Source organism: Stylophora pistillata, chromosome 8 (genome assembly GCF_964205215.1).
Source record: "Stylophora pistillata chromosome 8, jaStyPist1.2, whole genome shotgun sequence".
Taxonomy (NCBI): Eukaryota; Metazoa; Cnidaria; class Anthozoa; order Scleractinia; family Pocilloporidae; genus Stylophora; species Stylophora pistillata.
This window is the reverse complement of record NC_142526.1, coordinates 11707603-11726960: the sequence shown is the minus strand read 5'-3', so window position 1 is coordinate 11726960 and position 19358 is coordinate 11707603. Positions and strand designations below refer to the sequence as shown.

General features: G+C 39.9%; 2 protein-coding genes across 4 annotated transcripts in view; one reads left to right on the top strand and one right to left on the bottom strand.

Annotated features, from left to right (window-relative positions):
• Positions 1-448: 448 nt before the first annotated feature.
• LOC111328746 (uncharacterized) overlaps positions 449-19358 on the top strand; it is a 40485-nt gene continuing 21575 nt past the window's right edge. For 2 of the 3 annotated variants that reach the window (XR_015991174.1, XM_088731707.1), the window contains exons 1-2: positions 4297-5085; positions 17275-17395. The gene's annotated coding sequence lies outside the window, so the exon portion shown is untranslated. Of the gene's footprint in view, positions 608-4296; positions 5086-17274; positions 17396-19358 lie in introns of those variants that run through there. The other variant, XM_088731708.1, reaches the window with a different exon arrangement.
• Positions 6742-10439, bottom strand: LOC111340277 (uncharacterized protein K02A2.6). The gene is made up of 2 exons (XM_088731420.1): positions 7955-10439; positions 6742-7760 (listed from the first exon to the last, which is right to left on the bottom strand). Exons 1-2 carry the CDS (start codon positions 10437-10439, stop codon positions 6742-6744), a joined length of 3504 nt encoding a protein of 1167 aa, XP_088587546.1.

Genomic DNA, 19358 nt, shown 5'->3' with positions numbered 1-19358 from the left:
GCATCTTTCTGCTGATAGGCCCCGTTAGCAGGTGCTGCTTGCAGTGGTGTGTCGAGTTCGTATGAGTAATATTCATACGCCTTGGCGTATTTTGAGGTTCTCATCTGAGACATGTTACTTGTTGTTTGTTGAGGTTTTGATCTTGATGAGAGTCAAGACTTTTTTATTGCAAAAAAAGTTTATCAAAGAGACTAGACACTTCTGAGGGTTCTTTTTTAGTTTTAGGCTTAGCACTATTGCTAGCAGTAGGACCTTGAGTACTAGGCGTACTTGCTGGTGCTTGAGTTCTCCACGATTTATCTTGTTGGAGCAGCTTTACAAGCTTATCTCCTTTGTTTTTCTCTGCCGCATCAGTCGTGACTGGCGTTACTTGTGGTGTGACTTGCGGTGGTTGAGCGTCACCTTGTGACCGTTTTGAAAATTTATCATAGACCGTTTCACCGACTAATTGCCCCATCTTATCACCGATTTGCTCAGCACCCTTCTCAATCGCTTTTGTCGCCGCTTTCGTTGCAAGCTCTTTCGCAGCTTTACCCGTAACCTTGGCAGCTACTTTTGAGGCTACATTTTTGACAACGTCAAAAATTCCTTCACCTTCTTGCGCTTGGTAAGTGTCGTCAATATTTTGTAATATGGGTTTGCCATCAACACCCAGTTTTATATGTTTTCGACCCATGACAAAGTCTTGTTTTTATTTATATCAGGGTAAGATATAAATAATTATGTTTTTGAAAACGTTTACTTTAGCAAAAGTGTTAGTGAGACGGCTGTGCCGTTGAGGTCTAATGGCCTCCCAAGGGAATCGGTTATGTATATCCGCAAGTCTCTGATAGTGCTCGTGTTTATTTTGTTATATTTCTTTTCCATCGGTTCGAGATGCAAGGGGAAACTGAGGGGTAAATTATCAACCGAAAATCGAAAGAGAACGTCCGATCCTTTCCCACCAAAAACCGAATCGGAGATAATATTTGTACGGATATAAATATCATCCACCGAGCGAGTGATATCTGGCAGCTTGTCACCATAACTGGTCGCTGTCACGATTTTCTTTGTAAAACCGATAAGATCTCCAAAGTCACCTGTTCGCAGGTCGACTTGATAACCATCATCGAGACCGATCAGACATTTGAAAAGGGCCGGTACAAATTTGAGCTCGATGCCGGTTTTAGAATGCTTCGAAGATTCAAGCTCTCGCTTAATATAAGCGTTTAGTTCTGAATAAGAGAAACTCCCATTAGGGAATTCGATTTCATGCCACGTGTTACCAGAATCGTGACTATATTTGAGTTTGTTGTTGTTGTAGGTGTTGCTAACGTTGTACCACGCGTACGACATCGCCAATTCGTCAAGAGCAACATAGTATTTAGTGTTTGGGTCTAACTTCATCACAGGGTTGAAGGTAGTAGTAAAATTGTGGCTCACACCTCTCGAACAACTCAGAGAGCTAATACCGATGGGAGTTGGTGGTTTATGATTTGAGGCAATTTCCATGTTGACTGCAATTATTTGGTCAAGCTTAGATTCCATTAGCTCAGATATTTTTGTATGTATGCATCATATTGTTTTTTCGAAATTTGGTTTTTCTTCCGGAGGTAATCGATAATCTCGATTATTGCGTTACGAAGGTCAATAGATGTGTTACCCGCTTCTCTAGAGGCTGTCAACATCTTTAATTTTTCTATGACTTCTTTGATATCGGTAAATATGAGTCCTCCAGCCATTTTCGCTTTGCCAGAAGACTTGTGTAAGGGAAGGCCGGCGAGTTTTGAGAGATGTTTGAACATTTCGATTGATTTTTGTGAATAATTTGTTTTGGGGTTGTGTCTCTTTGTTAAGAGATTAATGAGAGATTTGTCACCTTGTTTTTCATAAACCGGTTGACCGGTTGAAAGATCACTCGCTTCAACCACCATTTCGTTAAATAGGCGAGGAATGTTAATGAGGAGGCCACCAAATTGTCCGTACCCATTAACTTTGTAGGCATTTCGTTTTGGTTGTGTATATTTACGCTTTTTGCGACCCTTGAGACCTTGACCTTGCGTGACAAGTATTTCATCACCATCCATGAATAAAGTAAGACGATCTCTATATTTTTTCAGCGTCTTGACTTGTCTCTCGAGTTTTTTGATTTCGTCTTTATTTACCTCTTTAGCATTCGACATACCGGCCTTGACTTTGTTCGCGTGGGTGATTCTATCATGCAAATCAAACATGTGTCCATCGTAATCGAATTGCTCCTCAAGTATCTGTTTGAATGCGGTTTTAGGTGTTTCATAACCGAATTTTTTAATAAGTTCAAGTTCGCCGAGTTCGTCTTGGGTGAAATCTTTGTCTGGGTCTGGGACTTTCATTTTCGGTTTAGGTGGTGGTTCAAGAGCTGTTGGGCTTTGTGGTGGGCTTTCGAATGTGTCTAGCTCTTTGAGAAACGAAAGATCTTGAGTAAGAGCCTGTTGATTCTCATCTAATTTTGCAATGAGCTGGTTTTGTTTGTCGTCTATTGTTTGTTTGACCTTGGACAATTCCTGTGTGATCGGTTTGAATTCCTTCTCGCGTTGGATAGCGAAACTTTGCTGTACATCTTTGTAGTCTTGTACAGTCTGATAGATTTTTCTTCGCGTGCGATCGTTTTCGAGTTTGAGAGCCATATCTTTCGAAAAGTTGGCAATATCCATGTTTTTGTTAGTGGTCAAGATAATTTTTTTAATGAGAAAACACGAAGTGTTCACATGTTTTGCATGCGTGAAGGTCATCTGTTTGCGTTTCACATGATTTCAAGTGAATCACATGGTCAACACCTCGTGATTCATTTGTATGCAGAGCACGTTTCATGTGGGAATAGTTTCTCCTGCTGGAGAGGGGGGTTTAGAAATATTATGGGAATAGTTTCTCCTGCTGGAGAGGGAGATTTAGAAATATTATGGGAATAGTTTCTCCTGCTGGAGAGGGGGATTTAGAAATATTATGGGAATAGTTTCTCCTGCTGGAGAGGGGGATTTAGAAATATTATGGGAATAGTTTCTCCTGCTGGAGAGGGGGATTTAGAAATATTATGGGAATAGTTTCTCCTGCTGGAGAGGGGGATTTAGAAATATTATGGGAATAGTTTCTCCTGCTGGAGAGGGGGATTTAGAAATATTATGGGAATAGTTTCTCCTGCTGGAGAGGGGGATTTAGAAATATTATGGGAATAGTTTCTCCTGCTGGAGAGGGGGATTTAGAAATATTATGGGAATAGTTTCTCCTGCTGGAGAGGGGGATTTAGAAATATTATGGGAATAGTTTCTCCTGCTGGAGAGGGGGATTTAGAAATATTATGGGAATAGTTTCTCCTGCTGGAGAGGGGGATTTAGAAATATTATGGGAATAGTTTCTCCTGCTGGAGAGGGGGATTTAGAAATATTATGGGAATAGTTTCTCCTGCTGGAGAGGGGGATTTAGAAATATTATGGGAATAGTTTCTCCTGCTGGAGAGGGGGATTTAGAAATTTGCATAAAACCTAGACACCACAAAAAGCCGTCACACAACACGCCGTCAAAATTATACCATATGCACAATAATTTGACGTGAATGCGTTGGACCGAGCCGCCAAAAAGTGTCAAATTAATGAAAAATGGGGGAGAAAAGTGCAAATTAATGTATAATCACGATAATATGACGTGAATCATGAAACTGTCCTCGAACCGGCACTTATCCTACTTATTTTTACTTATTTAAAATAAATAAATGATCTTTGGCAGATTCAACATCCCAACCACGCTTTTTTAGCAAATCATATAAATCTTTCTTTGTCATCTTATACAATCCAACAATCGGTGGGTTATTATAACTCATTGCAATTGACATGAGTTGATCCTTTGTAAGTATACAATCTTCAATGCTGTATTTGTATAACATTGTTGGTGAAGCCATTGGTTCATCTTCAACAAGACCTCGCTTTCTGAGATCGTTGTAGAGTTCCTCTTTTAGTTTTTTGACTGATATTTTATTATCTTTTGCAATCACTTTTAGCTCATATATTGTGTAACTTTTAATATCTCCTCTGACAAGGTTTTTCTCTCGCATCTTTTTAAACAGGTCATTCTTGTTCAATTCATATATGCTCTTCATATTTGCGTCTTGCGCAAGCTTTCGCAGTTGAGCAATTGTATAATACATATCGGTTTTGGTTTTATAAAGTTGCTAAAGTGTTTAAATAAAGTATGACTTTTTTCCCAAAGTGTCAAAATTATACTATATGCACAATAATTTGACGTGAATGCGTTGGGCCGAGCCGCCGGAAAGTACCAAATTATTGTATATGCACAATAATTTGACGTGAATGTCGTTGAGTTAGGCCTTGAAAAGTACTAAAAATAACTAATTTAACTTAGATTCTCGTTAATGTGACAAAAGTGTGCCAGAATCGGCAACATGCCTACTACTGAGATCACGGAATGCGTAAGCGAAACTGCTATGTAAACATTGGAGTTGAATTCTTATTGAAGATATCGCAGTTACGACCCTCCACTGTCGAGCCGTACCAGTCTTGCAGAGGTTATGTGTGTGCCTTTTGAGTCAGTCGACGTGTGCGCAATCAGTTTTCCTTTGTGTATACAGTGTGTAATTACCAGATTTATCTATCTTTCTTTTGTCATTGATGTTATCAGACGAGATCTCGGAATATCTGTTTTCACGTTAAAGTACTTCTACTATATGAAATCATTTTTGGTACAATCGTACAAAGCAAGCAACTCAGGTGTCTCGTTAACACAGACCTCAAAAACGCAGACCGCAGACCGCACAGCTCGAAAAACGTGTACCCAGTGTGTAATTACAAGATTTATCTCTCTTCCCGTTGTTATCAAACGAGATCTTGGAATGCGTCGTGAAACTGAGACTAATTTCATTGTCAGTGACAGTGAGATAACAGATAAAAATAGGCAGACCAGCTGACCGTGTGGGATTTTTGATTTTCCGGCCTGTTGGGAATTGACTCCAGATAGAATATTCAACACACTTATAATCGCAACCGATCTACTTTTTAATCTATCTCTTATGAAGGGTGAATAGGTTCTCAGCTACCGCTAAACTGGATTTTTGTTGGGGTGAGTACTTAAAATTTGAAATGAATTGTTTCATCAGTTACATTTCGTTGATATAAGAACTGCACAAGTAATTGGAAACCATGATACACGCGCTTTGTCAGTAGAAGTTATGGATGAATGATCAAAACCACGAGGTCGCCATTAAGAGTACGAACACATTAAAAAGCAAGCGGTCTGTGTTTTCGCGGACTGTTTTTTTCGAGACGCTTGTAATTTATTTGAAATTCTCCAAACCTTTCCACTTGAACCTGTCGTAAATTTTTAGGATAGTTTACGTATCATCGTGAACCTTGAAAAAAATTTATCGGTTTCGTGCTAGTATGGCTGTCGTAAACAGAAAGCCCTTGGGAAAGTGTCTATGATTCTTGGCATCAAATTTTATCTCCTTCATCTCCTTCGAACTTTGCATTTGGGCGGGGAGAGAATTGCCACCTGGTTCGTTTTGAAATGCACCGCCAAAACGAGTAGAAGTCGACGTTTTGGTGAAATACCTCTGCATCCCACTTTAGCGCTCAATCTACCCAATCGTAGCGTCTTTGGTTCAACAATCCTCCCGCAAGAAACGTGTCGAAATTCCAGTGTTCATCGTTATTTTGTTCTTGAAAAATGACACAATCACCGAATAATGTCGGTGATGCCTTATAACAGTGCGGTGTTTTGGTGAATAAACATCCTGCCGTTCCAGGAATGTAGTTGATGGATTGTCAAACAAACGACAATAACTGAATCAACTGACCTCGAATGACACAAAACGGACTTGACGTACCGAGTGGTTTCCTATGACAGATGTTTGCATTATCAGACTGTCTGTATGGTCAAATTCCAAAAATATTGCGTATTTATCATTTTTGGTGCATTGAATGTATGACTGCAAACTCGTTTCGGTGGAAATCCGGCGCATACACCAGCAATATTAATTGCTTGTTTAGTTCTGAGCATTGTATAAATATTTTCAATAGCCCACCTGGATTTTAACATCTTTTACTTAAAGTAACGCATGGTCATTGAGCTCCTTTGAGATAAATTTCTAATTTGTAATTACTTGTTACACGACTGAGCCTTGCTTGATGAAGAACACAACACCTCGACCGTCGAATTATAGGAACTAGACGCATAACTGCGTGAACTCGGACTTTCAATATCGCACATCTGGAGTTCTCTTTAGGAGACTGCCATATTGCCATCGTTACTGTCGTTGTAGAGTTTAATATGCGTATCTAAACTACGGATTAAACCGGATTACACCGCGGTCCTTAACTCTCCGACTCCGTACTTTCTTCTTCTCGTTCCTATCCTATAATAGTCTTTTATATATCCCGGCATGCACTACAACCCCTCTTCTCCTAAGGAGAAGACTTAACATAACGAAACAACATGAACGGGTCAAAACGTCTCCAACACGAGCCGGATTAAAGTGTTCGGTGAACTAATTAAAATGTTCAATAAATGCTCAACAGTCTCACTCTTTCACCGAACAGAGTTCATACACTCCGTAATCTTTTAAGTACTCCGGTGGCCTCCTTTCCCTCACTGGTCTCCCTTGGGGTTCTGTTCTCCTTCCAGTGTCATCTTCCTCGGAAGAGTCATCTTCAGCAACTTGTTCATCTGCGGTTGTATCCTCTCTCAAGTATTTCTTAACATCGGCCACGTTTCTCCTCATGTTAACTCCTTCGGGTGACGATATATGACCTCGTGACCGTGCTTCTTGCTGATGGTATATGGAAGTGGGCCATAAGCAGTCGAGAGTTTGTTCTCTTTCTTTTGTTTTAAGAGTACTAAATCACCAGGTTCTAGTTCGCTCTCTTGAGCTCTCCTTTTACTATCAGCATAGTCGGTTCTCTCCTGCTTCATCTCTGCATCCTTGTCTCTCGCCTCACTGTCAGAGTACCTCGAGTTTCCCAGTTCAGGAATCTTTGATCTGATTTTCCTGTTGAATAGGAGTTTGGCCGGTGTGACGCCTGTACTGGTGTGAGGTGTAGTTCTATAGGCTGTTAAGAACTTTCGCATCTCGGTCCAGATGGTCTTTTTTTCAGCTTTAGCAATCTTAAGGGCTTTAAGCAAGCTTCTGTTCTGTCTTTCAACCTCCCCATTTGCCTGAGGCCATGAGGGGGTCGAGGTGCGGTGCTCTATATCATTTGTTTCCAGGAAACGTTCAAATTCATCGGACACAAACTGTGAACCGTTGTCAGTTTTCAACGACTGTGGTAACCTATGGGTACAGAAAATCTTATCCAAGCTCTCAATGACTTTAGCGGATGTCACGGACGTCAGAATGTCCACTTCGAAATATCGGCTGTAATAATCAACCACGACCAGCACATATTCCCCCGACGGTAGGGGTCCCATTAAGTCTGCGGCTAGGTCAATCCAGAGTTGACTTGGAAACTCTGTATGCCGTAAGGGCTCTGGTGGTGTAGGCAGTCCAACAAGTTTGCAGCCATGGCAGGTCTTACACCGGTTTTCCACTTGTTTATCAATTCCAGCCCACCAAACCTTTGTACGAAGTCTCTGTTTGGTTTTTACCAGCCCCTGATGGCCCTCATGTGCTAAGTCTAGTACTCTTTCACGTAGTCTTCGTGGAATTAGCAACCTCGTTCCCCTTAATACTAACTTTCCAAGGGAAAAGAGTTCATTTCTGACCTGTTTACACTGTGGCGGGGCTTTGTCCCAGTCTCCTGTTGAGATGCACTCTTGTAGTTGTGAAATTTCTGGGTCGGTAGCTTATTCTCTCTCAATTTCTTTGATGAGAATTGCTACTGGTGCTGATGTTTCTGCCACAAAGTGAATAGATCCCTCAGCATCATCATGACCACTCAACTCTTCCTTATTAAAAAAAGTCGCGAAAGAGAGTCAGCAATGTTCTGTTTACCTGGTACGTACTGTACCCGAAACCGGTATGGCTGAAGGCGAAGTACCCAACGCTCTATCCGAGCCGAATTGCGGTAACTAGTCGAGTATATAGTTTCTAGGGGCTTGTGGTCTGTCAGCAATATGAACTCCATCCCATACAGGTACATGTGAAACCTCTCGCATCCCCACACCAGTCCCAATGCCTCTCTTTCTGTTTGTGAGTATCTGCGTTCAACTCCTGTTAAGGCACGACTAGGATATGTGATTACACGCTCTTGTCCCTCCTGGACCTGTGTAAGCACTGCCCCAAGGCCTACCGGGCTTGCGTCTGTAATTAGCTTGATTGCTTCTGCATTTCTGTCGAAATATGGCAATGTTTCTACCCGTCCCAGGTTACTCTTCAGGATTTCAAATGCCGCTCCTTGTTCTGTGCCCCATTTGAATGGTACATCCTTCCTAGTCAATTCTCTGAGTGGCTCTGAGATGCTTGCTAAATTAGGAATGAACCGGGCGCTAAAATTCACTAATCCGAAGAAACTCCGCACTTCTTCTGCGTTTGTGGGTTCCTTAGCCCGGACTACTGCGTCGACACGTGACTCTGTTGGGCCGATACCTTTCCTTGATAGCAGATATCCCATGAAGGTGAGTTGTGGCATTCTAAATACACACTTTTCCGGATTGAGGGTCAGTCCTTTGTCACTAATACACTCGATGGTCTTTTGCAACCTGTTGTCATGTTCTTCAACCGTACGGCCATGGATAATGATATCATCGTGGATATTGTAGGCACCCTCACATCCAGCCAGCACTTGTTGAATGGTGTGTTGATGAAGCTCCGGGGCAGAACTGATTCCGAACATCAAGCATTTACACCTATACAACCCCTTGTGAGTAATGAATGTGGTAATAACTCTCGACTGTTGTTCCAATTCAATCTGATGAAATCCCCATTTGAGGTCTAATTTGCTGAACACCTTGCTTCCATTCAGTTGATAGAGTATGTCATCAACTGTGGGAATGGGATGACGTTCCCTTACGATAGCCTCATTGGCTTTTCTCATGTATGCGCAGAGTCTGATGTCCCCCGAGGGTTTGGGAACCACCACGACCGGGCTTACCCATGGAGTGGGGCCTTCAACTGGTTTGATAATATCACAGTTCACTAGTTCCTTGAGTTTCTGTTCTATTTTGTCCCTTAGCCCATAAGGTGAGGGTCTCAACTTCTGTGCAACAGGTTTAACTGAAGTGTCAACGTGGAGCTTTGTTTGGAAACCCTTAAGTTTTCCTACTCTCTCAAAACACTCAGGAAAATTCCTAAGTAGGTTTTCTTCTTCCTTGGCATTAATTTCAAGTTTCAGTACTGCCAGCTCCTCTGAGGTCTCCCTGCTAAGTATTGCCCTTGCTTTCTCCTCCACAACAATAAAACACACCTGGCAACGTTTATCCTTATAACAAAGTTCAGTTTCAAACTCACCAGTAGTAGTAAGTGGCTCATTGGATCCATAAGAGTACAGCTTTCTGTTGGATTTTCTTGAAACACGTTTCACTTTCTTCTCCTTAAGCGTCTCCCATGTCGCTCTGTCAATAACATTGCAAGTGGAGCCAGAGTCGACTAGAACTCCTTCCAGTCGAACACCTCCTAGCTCAATGTCTACGGTGGGAATATCTCTTCCATTAGACTGTAAGGTGAAGGCGAAATCATCATCTTTGGTGACTTGGCGTATATTTCCTTTCCTGGGTCTATTAGCATCGTCTTCCTTCGTTTTGCAAACTTTGGCAAAATGCCCCACTCTTTTACATTTCATACAAGTAGCCAGTCTTGCCTTGCACTCCAGATCCTTTGCAAAATGTCCTTCGAGTCCACACCGATAACGTCCTCCTCCACGTTTAGGTGGATCAAAATGTCCCCGCTCTAAGGAATTTACATTTCCGCCCCGTGAATCGCTTTCAATCGACCGTGCCTGACTTTCGGCAGCTTCCATAGATCTAGCAACATCTCTAGCCTTCTGAAGTGTGAGCTTACCACTGACAGCGAGTATTTTCTTGCGAAGATCATGGGACCGACATTTATCAATTAACTGATCGCGTATTTGTTCTTCCTTGGATGTTCCGAGGTCGCAATTCTCGCTAAGCTGGAACAATCTGGTCACAAACTGGTCTGTTGTCTCGGACTCTTCCTGTTTTGCTTGACGGAACTGACGACGTTCAAATGGGATGTTAACTTGTGGCAAAAAATGTGCGTCCAGTAGTCTCATAGCTTTCGCATACTGCGTTTCCTCTTCTGGGGCTAGTCCAGAGTCACTCAGCGTAACAAAAATGTCCTGAACATCCTGTTCAGCGCAATGCAAAAGTAAGGCTTGTTTTTGTGCGTCTTTTGTGATACCCTTTGCCTCGAGAAAAAACTCAAAAGAACGTTTCCATCGTCTCCAACGAGGTCCTTCGCTTGTCGGATGGCCTGTGCAATCGAAAGGTTGTATGTTTCCAAATTCAATGTTCACGGCCATATTTGCTCTGCATATGTCTGAAAATTTCCTGTTTATCCTCTTCGCCAATTGTAGAGTTTAATATGCGTATCTAAACAACGGATTAAACTGGATTACACCGCGGTCCTTAACTCTCCGACTCCGTACTCTCTTCTTCTCGTTCCTATCCTATAATAGTGTTTTATATATCCCGGCATACACTACAGTCGTCACGCAATTTCATCATTGCCGGTCACGAATAAGATTACTTGTGTTTATTTTTGTCTGCTGGAGTGTAATGAATGTTGTTATGGTACTAGACAACAATCAAAATAATATATTACCATATAGGAGTAAGTTCCTGTAGATGCCAAAGGTTAAAATTCAAGGACTTTTCAATGACTTTAAAGGCCAAGTTTTAGAAAATTGAAGGACCACTTTTGGAAAGGTTTCCATAAGCAATTTAAAAATCATTTAACATTATTTCTCAGGTTTTCCATGAAAGTACTGTAAGTTTCAACTTGAAAACTGCTAAAGAAAAAGCATAGCAACAATCAAGCCTTAGTCCTCAAATTTAAGTACTTTCAAGGCCTTGAGTTTTTAATTTTTAAATTCAAGCATATTCAAGGACTTTCAAGGCTTTTACAAACCCTGAGTAGGTAATGTACTTGTCTTTAACTGCAAGGAGAAGGGAATTTTTTATCTATTATTGGTACTAAGTCAAAGTTTGTTGCCAAATGTTCACCCAAAGAGAGTTGTCAGAAATCAGTAGATTGAGGCAATATTACTGTTCAATAGTTCATATTGTTTTTAATAGAAAACTCTCTGAATATTTAATACTGCTGATGGCCACAGCAGGAGAAGCAGTGCTATTTACAGTTTTAGTATGTTCAATTAAAGGCATTTGACTTTCATTACATACCAAGAGGGAATACATATATTTTGACCTTTTTGTGGGTTTCAAAATAAATGTCGTACAAAAATCTGGAAACCACATCAAAAACCTTGTGCATTCAGCTATTACTTCTTACAAGATATTGAGAATTCATTTGCTGTCAACTGAATCAGACAATATTCCTTCACTGTAATCACTTTTAAGATCTAAACTTGCTTCAGTTCCACAAACATCAGTTTTTGGCAAATCATCTGACAGAAAATACTTGTTCAAAGATGAATTTCCATAATCTTTTGCCATACTGTATAACATTAGATAAGGTGTTTGAATTCCAATAACTACATGATTTTTTTACAGAGTAGCAGAGTGAATAGACAGCCACAGCACAATTCACATTGAACTTTCTGGCTTCACAGGCATGACTGAAAATGGGCACTATTTTGAACTTTATCAATTTTAACCCCTTTCAACTCAAATATATATAGTTATGTATACTCTGAAAATAATGTACCAAGCTATTCAGTGATGATACTTCATGCAGCACACATGTACCTTGAGAATGGCTTCTACCATAAATATCTCTTGCATGAGAATCGAATATTTTCAAGCCCACATTGCCTTTACAATAGATAGCAACTGCAGTACATCCTATTGTCAAGACAAAATTGTTGAAAGTTTTGGCTATAAGTGAAAAAGGCTGTATCTAAGGAGGTACAGTACTGATATGCTTCTATTGTAGCTTCTTGATGAATAGTGCCAGAGTAACTTTCACTGTATTGAAGTTCATAGTCAGTCTCGAACGCATTCAAAAGTGTGGGTAATTCTGTCTGCATTTATAATGATTGTCTGGCTAACTGAGACAAACTTGAATACAACTGATTTCCAATATTGATTATTGACACCAGATCATTAGCAGAATTGATTCCTTGTTTGTTATTGAGATACAATGAAATATATGAAGTTCATATATTTTGTACTGCGGTATTAGATACATATGATGCACGATCCTCGCAGTAGATAGCGCTATTTAAGCAATAGCGAAAATCAGACCTGAAAAAAATCAGGCCTGTACGGGATTCGAACCACTGACCTCTGCGATACTAGTGCAGCGCCCTACCAATTGAGCTAACAAGCCAACTGGGAGCAGGCCGTTAAGTTGATTCGTAATAAACCCGTGAAAGTGATAAATGAGATACAATGAAATATATCAAGTTCATATATTTTGTACTACGGTATTAGATACATATGATGCACGATCCTCGCAGTAGATAGCGCTATTTGAGTACTGTACTATTGTCTGGTCACCCTTCACGGCTAGAAACATTAACAAATTGGAAAGGATTCAGCGAAGAGCCACCAAGTTTATTCTAAAAACTGATGATGATTACAACACTCGTAAAGAAAAACTGAACCTGTTATCTCTAGAAGACAGACGCTTCTTTTTTGATGTACTATTTTTTTATAGAGTTCTTAATGGGTATATTAATATAGATATATCCTCTTATATCCAATTTTATTCACATTCGGAAAGATACTCGTTGAGGGGTAAGGACGAACTTAAATTAAAAAAGAACTACGCGAGGACTGATACTTTTAGGTTTTGCTATTTTAATAGGATTGTCCACATGTGGAATGGGCTGCCACTATCGGTCCGTCAGGCTCCAAGTGTTTCTTGTTTTAAAAGGGGTGTAAGGGATTATTTGACTGCAAGATCTGATTGATTTTAGTTTGGATTTGTTTTTTTGTTAAAGGTGGTCTGCCGTGCATGGGGATTTATCTCTTTTGCGGACCATCCTTATGGCACCTTTCTTTTTACTCTTTTGTATTATTATCTATTAATGTAGTAAGTAAGTAAGTAAGTAAGTTATATGTGTCATTAAATTGTAATAAATTAAAAAATTAAAAAATTAAATTTAAGCAATAGCGAAAATCAGACCTGGAAAAAATCGGGCCTGTACGGGATTCGAACCACTGACCTCTGCGATACTAGCCTGCTCCCAGTTGGCTTGTTAGCTCAATTGGTAGAGCGCTGCACTAGTATCGCAGAGGTCAGTGGTTCGAATCCCGTACAAGCCTGATTTTTTTCAGGTCTGATTTTCGCTATTGCTTAAATAGCGCTATCTACTGCGAGGATCGTGCATCATGTATTGTTTGTTATTGTAAATCAAAGAGCATAAACTCATTCCAACACATTGTTGTCCTGAATTTTGTCCAAATACCAACTCATTAGCTTGGCTATATGGTGCCGTTATTGTTTTGCTAGAGTCAATGTAGATTGGAGTAGGACCAGGGTTATTCTCTATATCTGAACGCAGTTGAAATTTACAATAGTTTGATACGTGTCTGACTCTTACAAAGACACATGGGTCTATTACAAGAAAACATTGATAAATACCGACCTGCTCTATACTTCAATTTAATTATCCTTTGATATACCCTCACAGAACAATTCAACAAATACTTCTTCTCATGTTGTGTAACTTTATATAATCTTATCCTCTTCGTATTAAGCTTACAAACATTCTTTGTAACTCTTCTAACCTTCACATAACGACGTGACCAAGAGGAATTCGGTATGCTTGGACGAATTTACAGGGTCGTTCTGAAAACCACTTTTTGTGAGAACGCACCCTGTCTAAAGATTATTATTATTATTATTATTATTATTATTATTATTATCATTTATTATACGCACATAAACAAATTCCTTCAGTTTTCTGCCCTTTCTTCTGAGACGTTTCAGAGCAGCTTCTTGTATTCTACTGGGTTCTCGATCACGTCTAAATACACAGTTGTGTTTACATGTAAACAATGTAAACACAACTGGATAGTGGATAATGGATAGTGCGCTGGACTGTTGTGCGGGAGGTCGAGGGTTCGAGCCCCGGCCGGACCAACACTCAGGGTCTTAAAATAAAAGAGAAGAATTTGCTACCTTTCTATAATATCAAGAAATGGTTAGATATTCTAGTCTTCTCGGATAGGGACGAATAAATGGAGGTCCCGTCTCCTGCAGGGTTGGGGTAGGAGACGTTAATTTCCCACACACGAGATTACTGTGTGATGGATGTCCTCCCCTGGGGTTGTATGGGTGGGTACAAAAAGGGTTAGGTGTCAATTGGGACGAAAGTTCTGTTCCTTTCTCCTGCCATTCCCGTGGCGAATGAATTAAATTCTAAATTAAATTCTAAAATATGAGATAGCTCGTTTGATATAGTAGCTTTCGCTTGATATTTCTCGATAGAAGGTTTACTCGTTAATTGATCTCTCGTAAAGTTCGCGGACCGACTCGTTCCCAAAACGCTCCACAATTTTTAGTGTGGGTCTACTGATAACGATGTGTGACTTTCTGTGTATACTGAGCGTAATAGCCATCGAATTTATTTCTCGTACATCAGTCCACGAAAGCAGCCATTGCTTTGCCATGCGTTTTAGAGTTCATTCTACGCATGCGCATACACTTCACGCATGCGCCGTTGTGGAACTGCGTTTTGTGAACACTTGACTCTGATGATGACTTCTGCACACGTTGTCGAAACGTCAGTCACTACCACCGACGACAGTCCTCAGGACTACACTCACCCGGACGATCAGACTACACCTTCATAACATAACAATGAACGAAAGAAAAAAAAAAGCTTATCGCTCGAAACATACGAAACGTCAACTAAAGTTTACTAATCTTATTTTCCAACATGCGTTTTACTGTCATGTTTGTAACTGCAGTTTGTGTGCTATTTCTTATCAAGCTACGATGGCCAAAGAGAAAGAATTTTTATGATACAAGTAGACCATGTTATTCGTGACCGGCAACGATGAAATTGCGCGACGACAGTAACAATGGTAATTGTTAATTGATAATTCCAGATGTGCCATATTGAAAGCCCGAGTTCACGCAGCTATGCGTCTAGTTTAATTTGTACCTACTCATAGGCGGACAGCTGTTTGAAAGATTTGCCCCTTAAGTCTCCATTTATCATTCGCCACATCCATTAAGCGTCAGTTTTTTGTTGAAAAAGTACAGCAGTTCAATATTGAGGATTAATTTCCATTACAAAAAAACTACTGGTGCTTTTAACACAAAACACGTGGCCCATGGCCGTCAGGGTGCGAGGTCGAGAAGGAAACCTCCATATATAAACAAGAGATGATATAATCTCTTGTCCAAAAGTAAATCAACAAAAGTACAAAAAATTAAATAATCACTCGTAGATCGGTTACTTCTACGAGCCTGAAAATCTAAAAAGTTTTCAAAAAGATCACCTTGAAATTTGAATTTCAAACGAAGTCTGAAGTCAAATGTTCACCTGTTCCGAAAACAGTTACTAAAATAGAAGGCGCTGATCCAATGAAAAATAACATCTGTGTACTTTGCTTTAAACACCTAGATATTTTTTTTAGTCTGCCCTCGCTATTTACTTCAAAATGTATGTGGTCAGACGAGCTTCATACGAAAACGAAGTAGACCAACCTCGTGGACTGCTTCAAGGCATCCTAATTAATTCCCCAAGAAATTGTAAAAATGGATCGACACGCTTGGATATCTTAAAATATGGTATTACTAGTTTCTTCTGAAGACGATTTTCCTCTTCGTTCATCATTTCTCAAACACAAAAGCAGCCACATATGTTTAAAGATTTATCCTGTGCGGATCAATTTAAGGGTTTATACTTTTCATCGGCGCTATTTTTTTTTGCTTTTTAGAGAGGAGATAGCACGTGGATGTTGTTCGTATTTTACTTGTTTAAAAACTATACTTGAAATGAAGAGTGAATATCTAGAGACGACAAATTTTAATCACTGTTCACGAATCGGTTTTATTTGTTAGACATTCATACGGCATTTAAATTACAGTCATCTACTGTCAAATTATTTAAGCGCATCAGTCTTGTTTTATCTTTTAACGTCAATCACAAATATATTTTAAGCTGTACGCCTAATCACTTCGAAGCGCTGTTTGGCGATCACCACGGTGAACGCTAAACTAAACAGGAAACTGAAAACTATAACGAAAGGTGTTCAGACAGATACTGGTGGTCAGGCCCATGTTTCAAAAGAAAAAAGCCGAATCACGGCATTCGTAGTTCTTCATGGTCACCTGCCCTTTAAATTTGAGCCTTAATCATGTTTAAATTATTGGAACTCCACTATTGCTAAATCTGACTGAAGGTAAGCCTGAGCTTGAAAACTCACTGTTTTCGGTGCATTTGATATTATCGTAATAAAACTGATTACTTCCTACGAAATTCGAAATGATACGACGATTGAATATTAAGGCGAGGACTTTCTAGCCAACATCAACAGACCACTCCCTCGGAAAAGTATTCTTAATTTTTAAACGACGATTTAATAGAACATGCGCCACAAACTATATGAACAAACACACCCTTGGATCCTAGATCATTTCCATGGCTGAGTGAGTTATGGCTTCAACTGTAGATTTCATTAAATTGCTGGTCGTGGCTACTACAAAAGGAGCATAGAATGCTGTCTGTTTGTCACTTAATTTGAAATATTACGTTGGTGCTAATGAATTTTCTTAGCCTTTGCCAGTTTTGCAATGTTTAGAGTATGCCGAAGGGTTCTGTAGTTTCAGCGATAAATCATCTGTTTCGCTTACTGTTCGCAGTTATTCTGATCAGAATGATTCTGATCTTGGCCATTTGCTCGATACGTGAACTTGGTTTACCTAGATGAGTGATGAGAGTGTATCGTGAGCATCGATCGGTATCACAAAATTTTAATAACAGTCGCTTCGGGCACGCAAATTAATCGTCAAACGTGGGTTGCTTGGGTCGGTTGCTTGTGATTCCGGAAAGTCCGGAAAATTCTAAGCAGATTCCATTCTCAAACATAGGGTTATCAAAAATAACTGCTTCTCGAAGCTTACATGCACAAAATTCCATAATTGTTGTTTCTCTTTTATGTTTCGTTTACCAATTCAATCACGACTATTAAAACTTCATGTTTCTATTTTTTTAGAGAAAATCCTTACCGTCGCAATCTGAACAAGCTATTCCATCTACCAAGTTGAACATCTTTGAAACAAATCGGCATCGAAGAAGCTGGGAGCCAGATTCTGTGAACAAGGAATAGAGCCAAGGTAACTCACTTTTTTCTTGGAGCCTGTCGCCAACAACTTCGAGGCTTCTTTCTGTTGCTCCTCGATAACCAATTGCGAGAAAACCGAATGAGTTTGACTTGTCGGCGTAAGCGCCTTGAGAATTGTAAATGCCATAGCTTTCACAGACTGATTTAATTTGCCGTTTTATTAGATTTTGCCACTTTTTCTTGGAGTTGATTTTAAGAAAACGGACATGACCTTTTTTACATGATATTTCACCAATCTGTTAACAAATAATCAAAATGGAAACCTGCTTCTAGTGTTTGTTCTAGTACTAGCTACTGCCTAAATTCCAGTACATATACTGAAGCTTTGAAAGTGAAGTTCACGAGGGAATTATTTCGCAAAAGCTTCCACTCTTTCGTAATGGCTCACTATGTCCAAAACTTGTTCGACATTTCTCGAATGAAAAATTTTCAGTACAATCATCATACTGAATAAATATTGAGACAACATTCGTTCATGAAAGCATAAATAGGCCAGAACGCGTTTGCTCCAGATGGTTCCTGAAAATTGTTTGATTCTATTTTTATTTTCCATACATTTCAAGATATAATAAAAATATATCAAGAATAGACTAGCCAACATATGTCTGTCTCAACATAGCAGATATGAAACTTCAGTGTTTTCTTCGAAACCCGAACAGTATCAGCTACTGAGCCTTCCTAAAAGCTGGGCATACAATTTCTTATGCGCTGTTTGTGATTGAGCTCTCGCCATGGCCAATGACGGGAGCCCAAGTGTCGACCAGAGGAAGTGTTTTGTCACAGTTTGAGGTTTTCGTTAACAGGCTGTAAGGGAAGAAACATATTACAGTCGAACCTCGATTATCCGGACCACTGGGGACTGGCCCGAATAGTCCGGATAATCGAGAGTCCGAGAATACATATTTGTAAACCGTAACATTTAGTCGAGAATCCCGTAGGAATGAACCACAATCACAAGCCATTTCTAACTGCAATTTACTACTGTGCGTGTTAGGCGCGTTTAAGATCACTTGGGCAATACCCTTGCCCAAAATTGTCTTTTGATGCGAAACAAATTCAGTTCTGACTGGAATTTTATAACTCAGTTCGGCGTATGATAGCTTTCCGACGGATAATGAATGTGACTAATTAATATTCATGAAAATGGGGACCAGAAAACCTAGCGAGAAATCCGGATTGCGCGCATGCAGGCAAGTGAAGACTCGCGCAAGAAAAATGTCAAAATATCTCTTTGCTAGTGCATATTTGCACTCGGTTGCACCCTAGGTTATCTAATCTTTGTAAATTTTTTCCATTGACGTATCTTCATATTGTCGCTCAGTTAGTACATGCACTATGATTGGTCAATTTAGCTGGCGGTATTTTCACGATGCGGCCCACTCATATTCGAGAGCGTGTGCAATAAATCCGAGAGCGGAAAAAAAAAAAATCCGAGAGGAAAAAACTCGATCCATAGACTATACTAAGTACCGAGAAACGAAGTCTATCAAACTGGTCACTACAGAAGTGATACCGTCGTCCACTTTTGTACCAAGGACTCATATTATAACCATCAGTGGATGAATGCTTTCTTTATATGCTGCAGTGGGTGCAAAGTGGAAGGGTGCACGCTAAAGGAAAGATTTCCTCTTTTTCTCGCTTGCTTCCTCCTTTGGCGCCATACCTCGCAAAGAGGAACATTTTGTTGATTACCTTATTATAGGAATATAACGAAGCATGTCAATAACGCGAACAAAATTTAAGCGTCATAAAATTAACGCGAATTTTCCAAAAGTTATGTTTACATACATTTAATTAACGGGAATTTCCGTGCGGTATGTTGCTTAATTAAGATGTGAATTTAATATTTTTCGCACTCATTTCGTTAGAAAACAACAACGGCCAACAACAAAATTTGCTCTTTATTTCCGGCAAAAAACATAAGATACTAAGGCATGAATGGATCCAAGGTTGGA

Excerpts from the sequence above, each read along its gene's own strand:
- LOC111340277 (XM_088731420.1), bottom strand. The coding sequence starts at position 10,439 with ATGGCCGTGAACATTGAATTTGGAAACATACAACCTTTCGATTGCACA. Across the intron at positions 7,761-7,954 it reads TCGGGTACAGTACGTACCAG|GAGACTGGGACAAAGCCCCG; the intron begins GTAAACAGAACA and ends GCATCTCAACAG.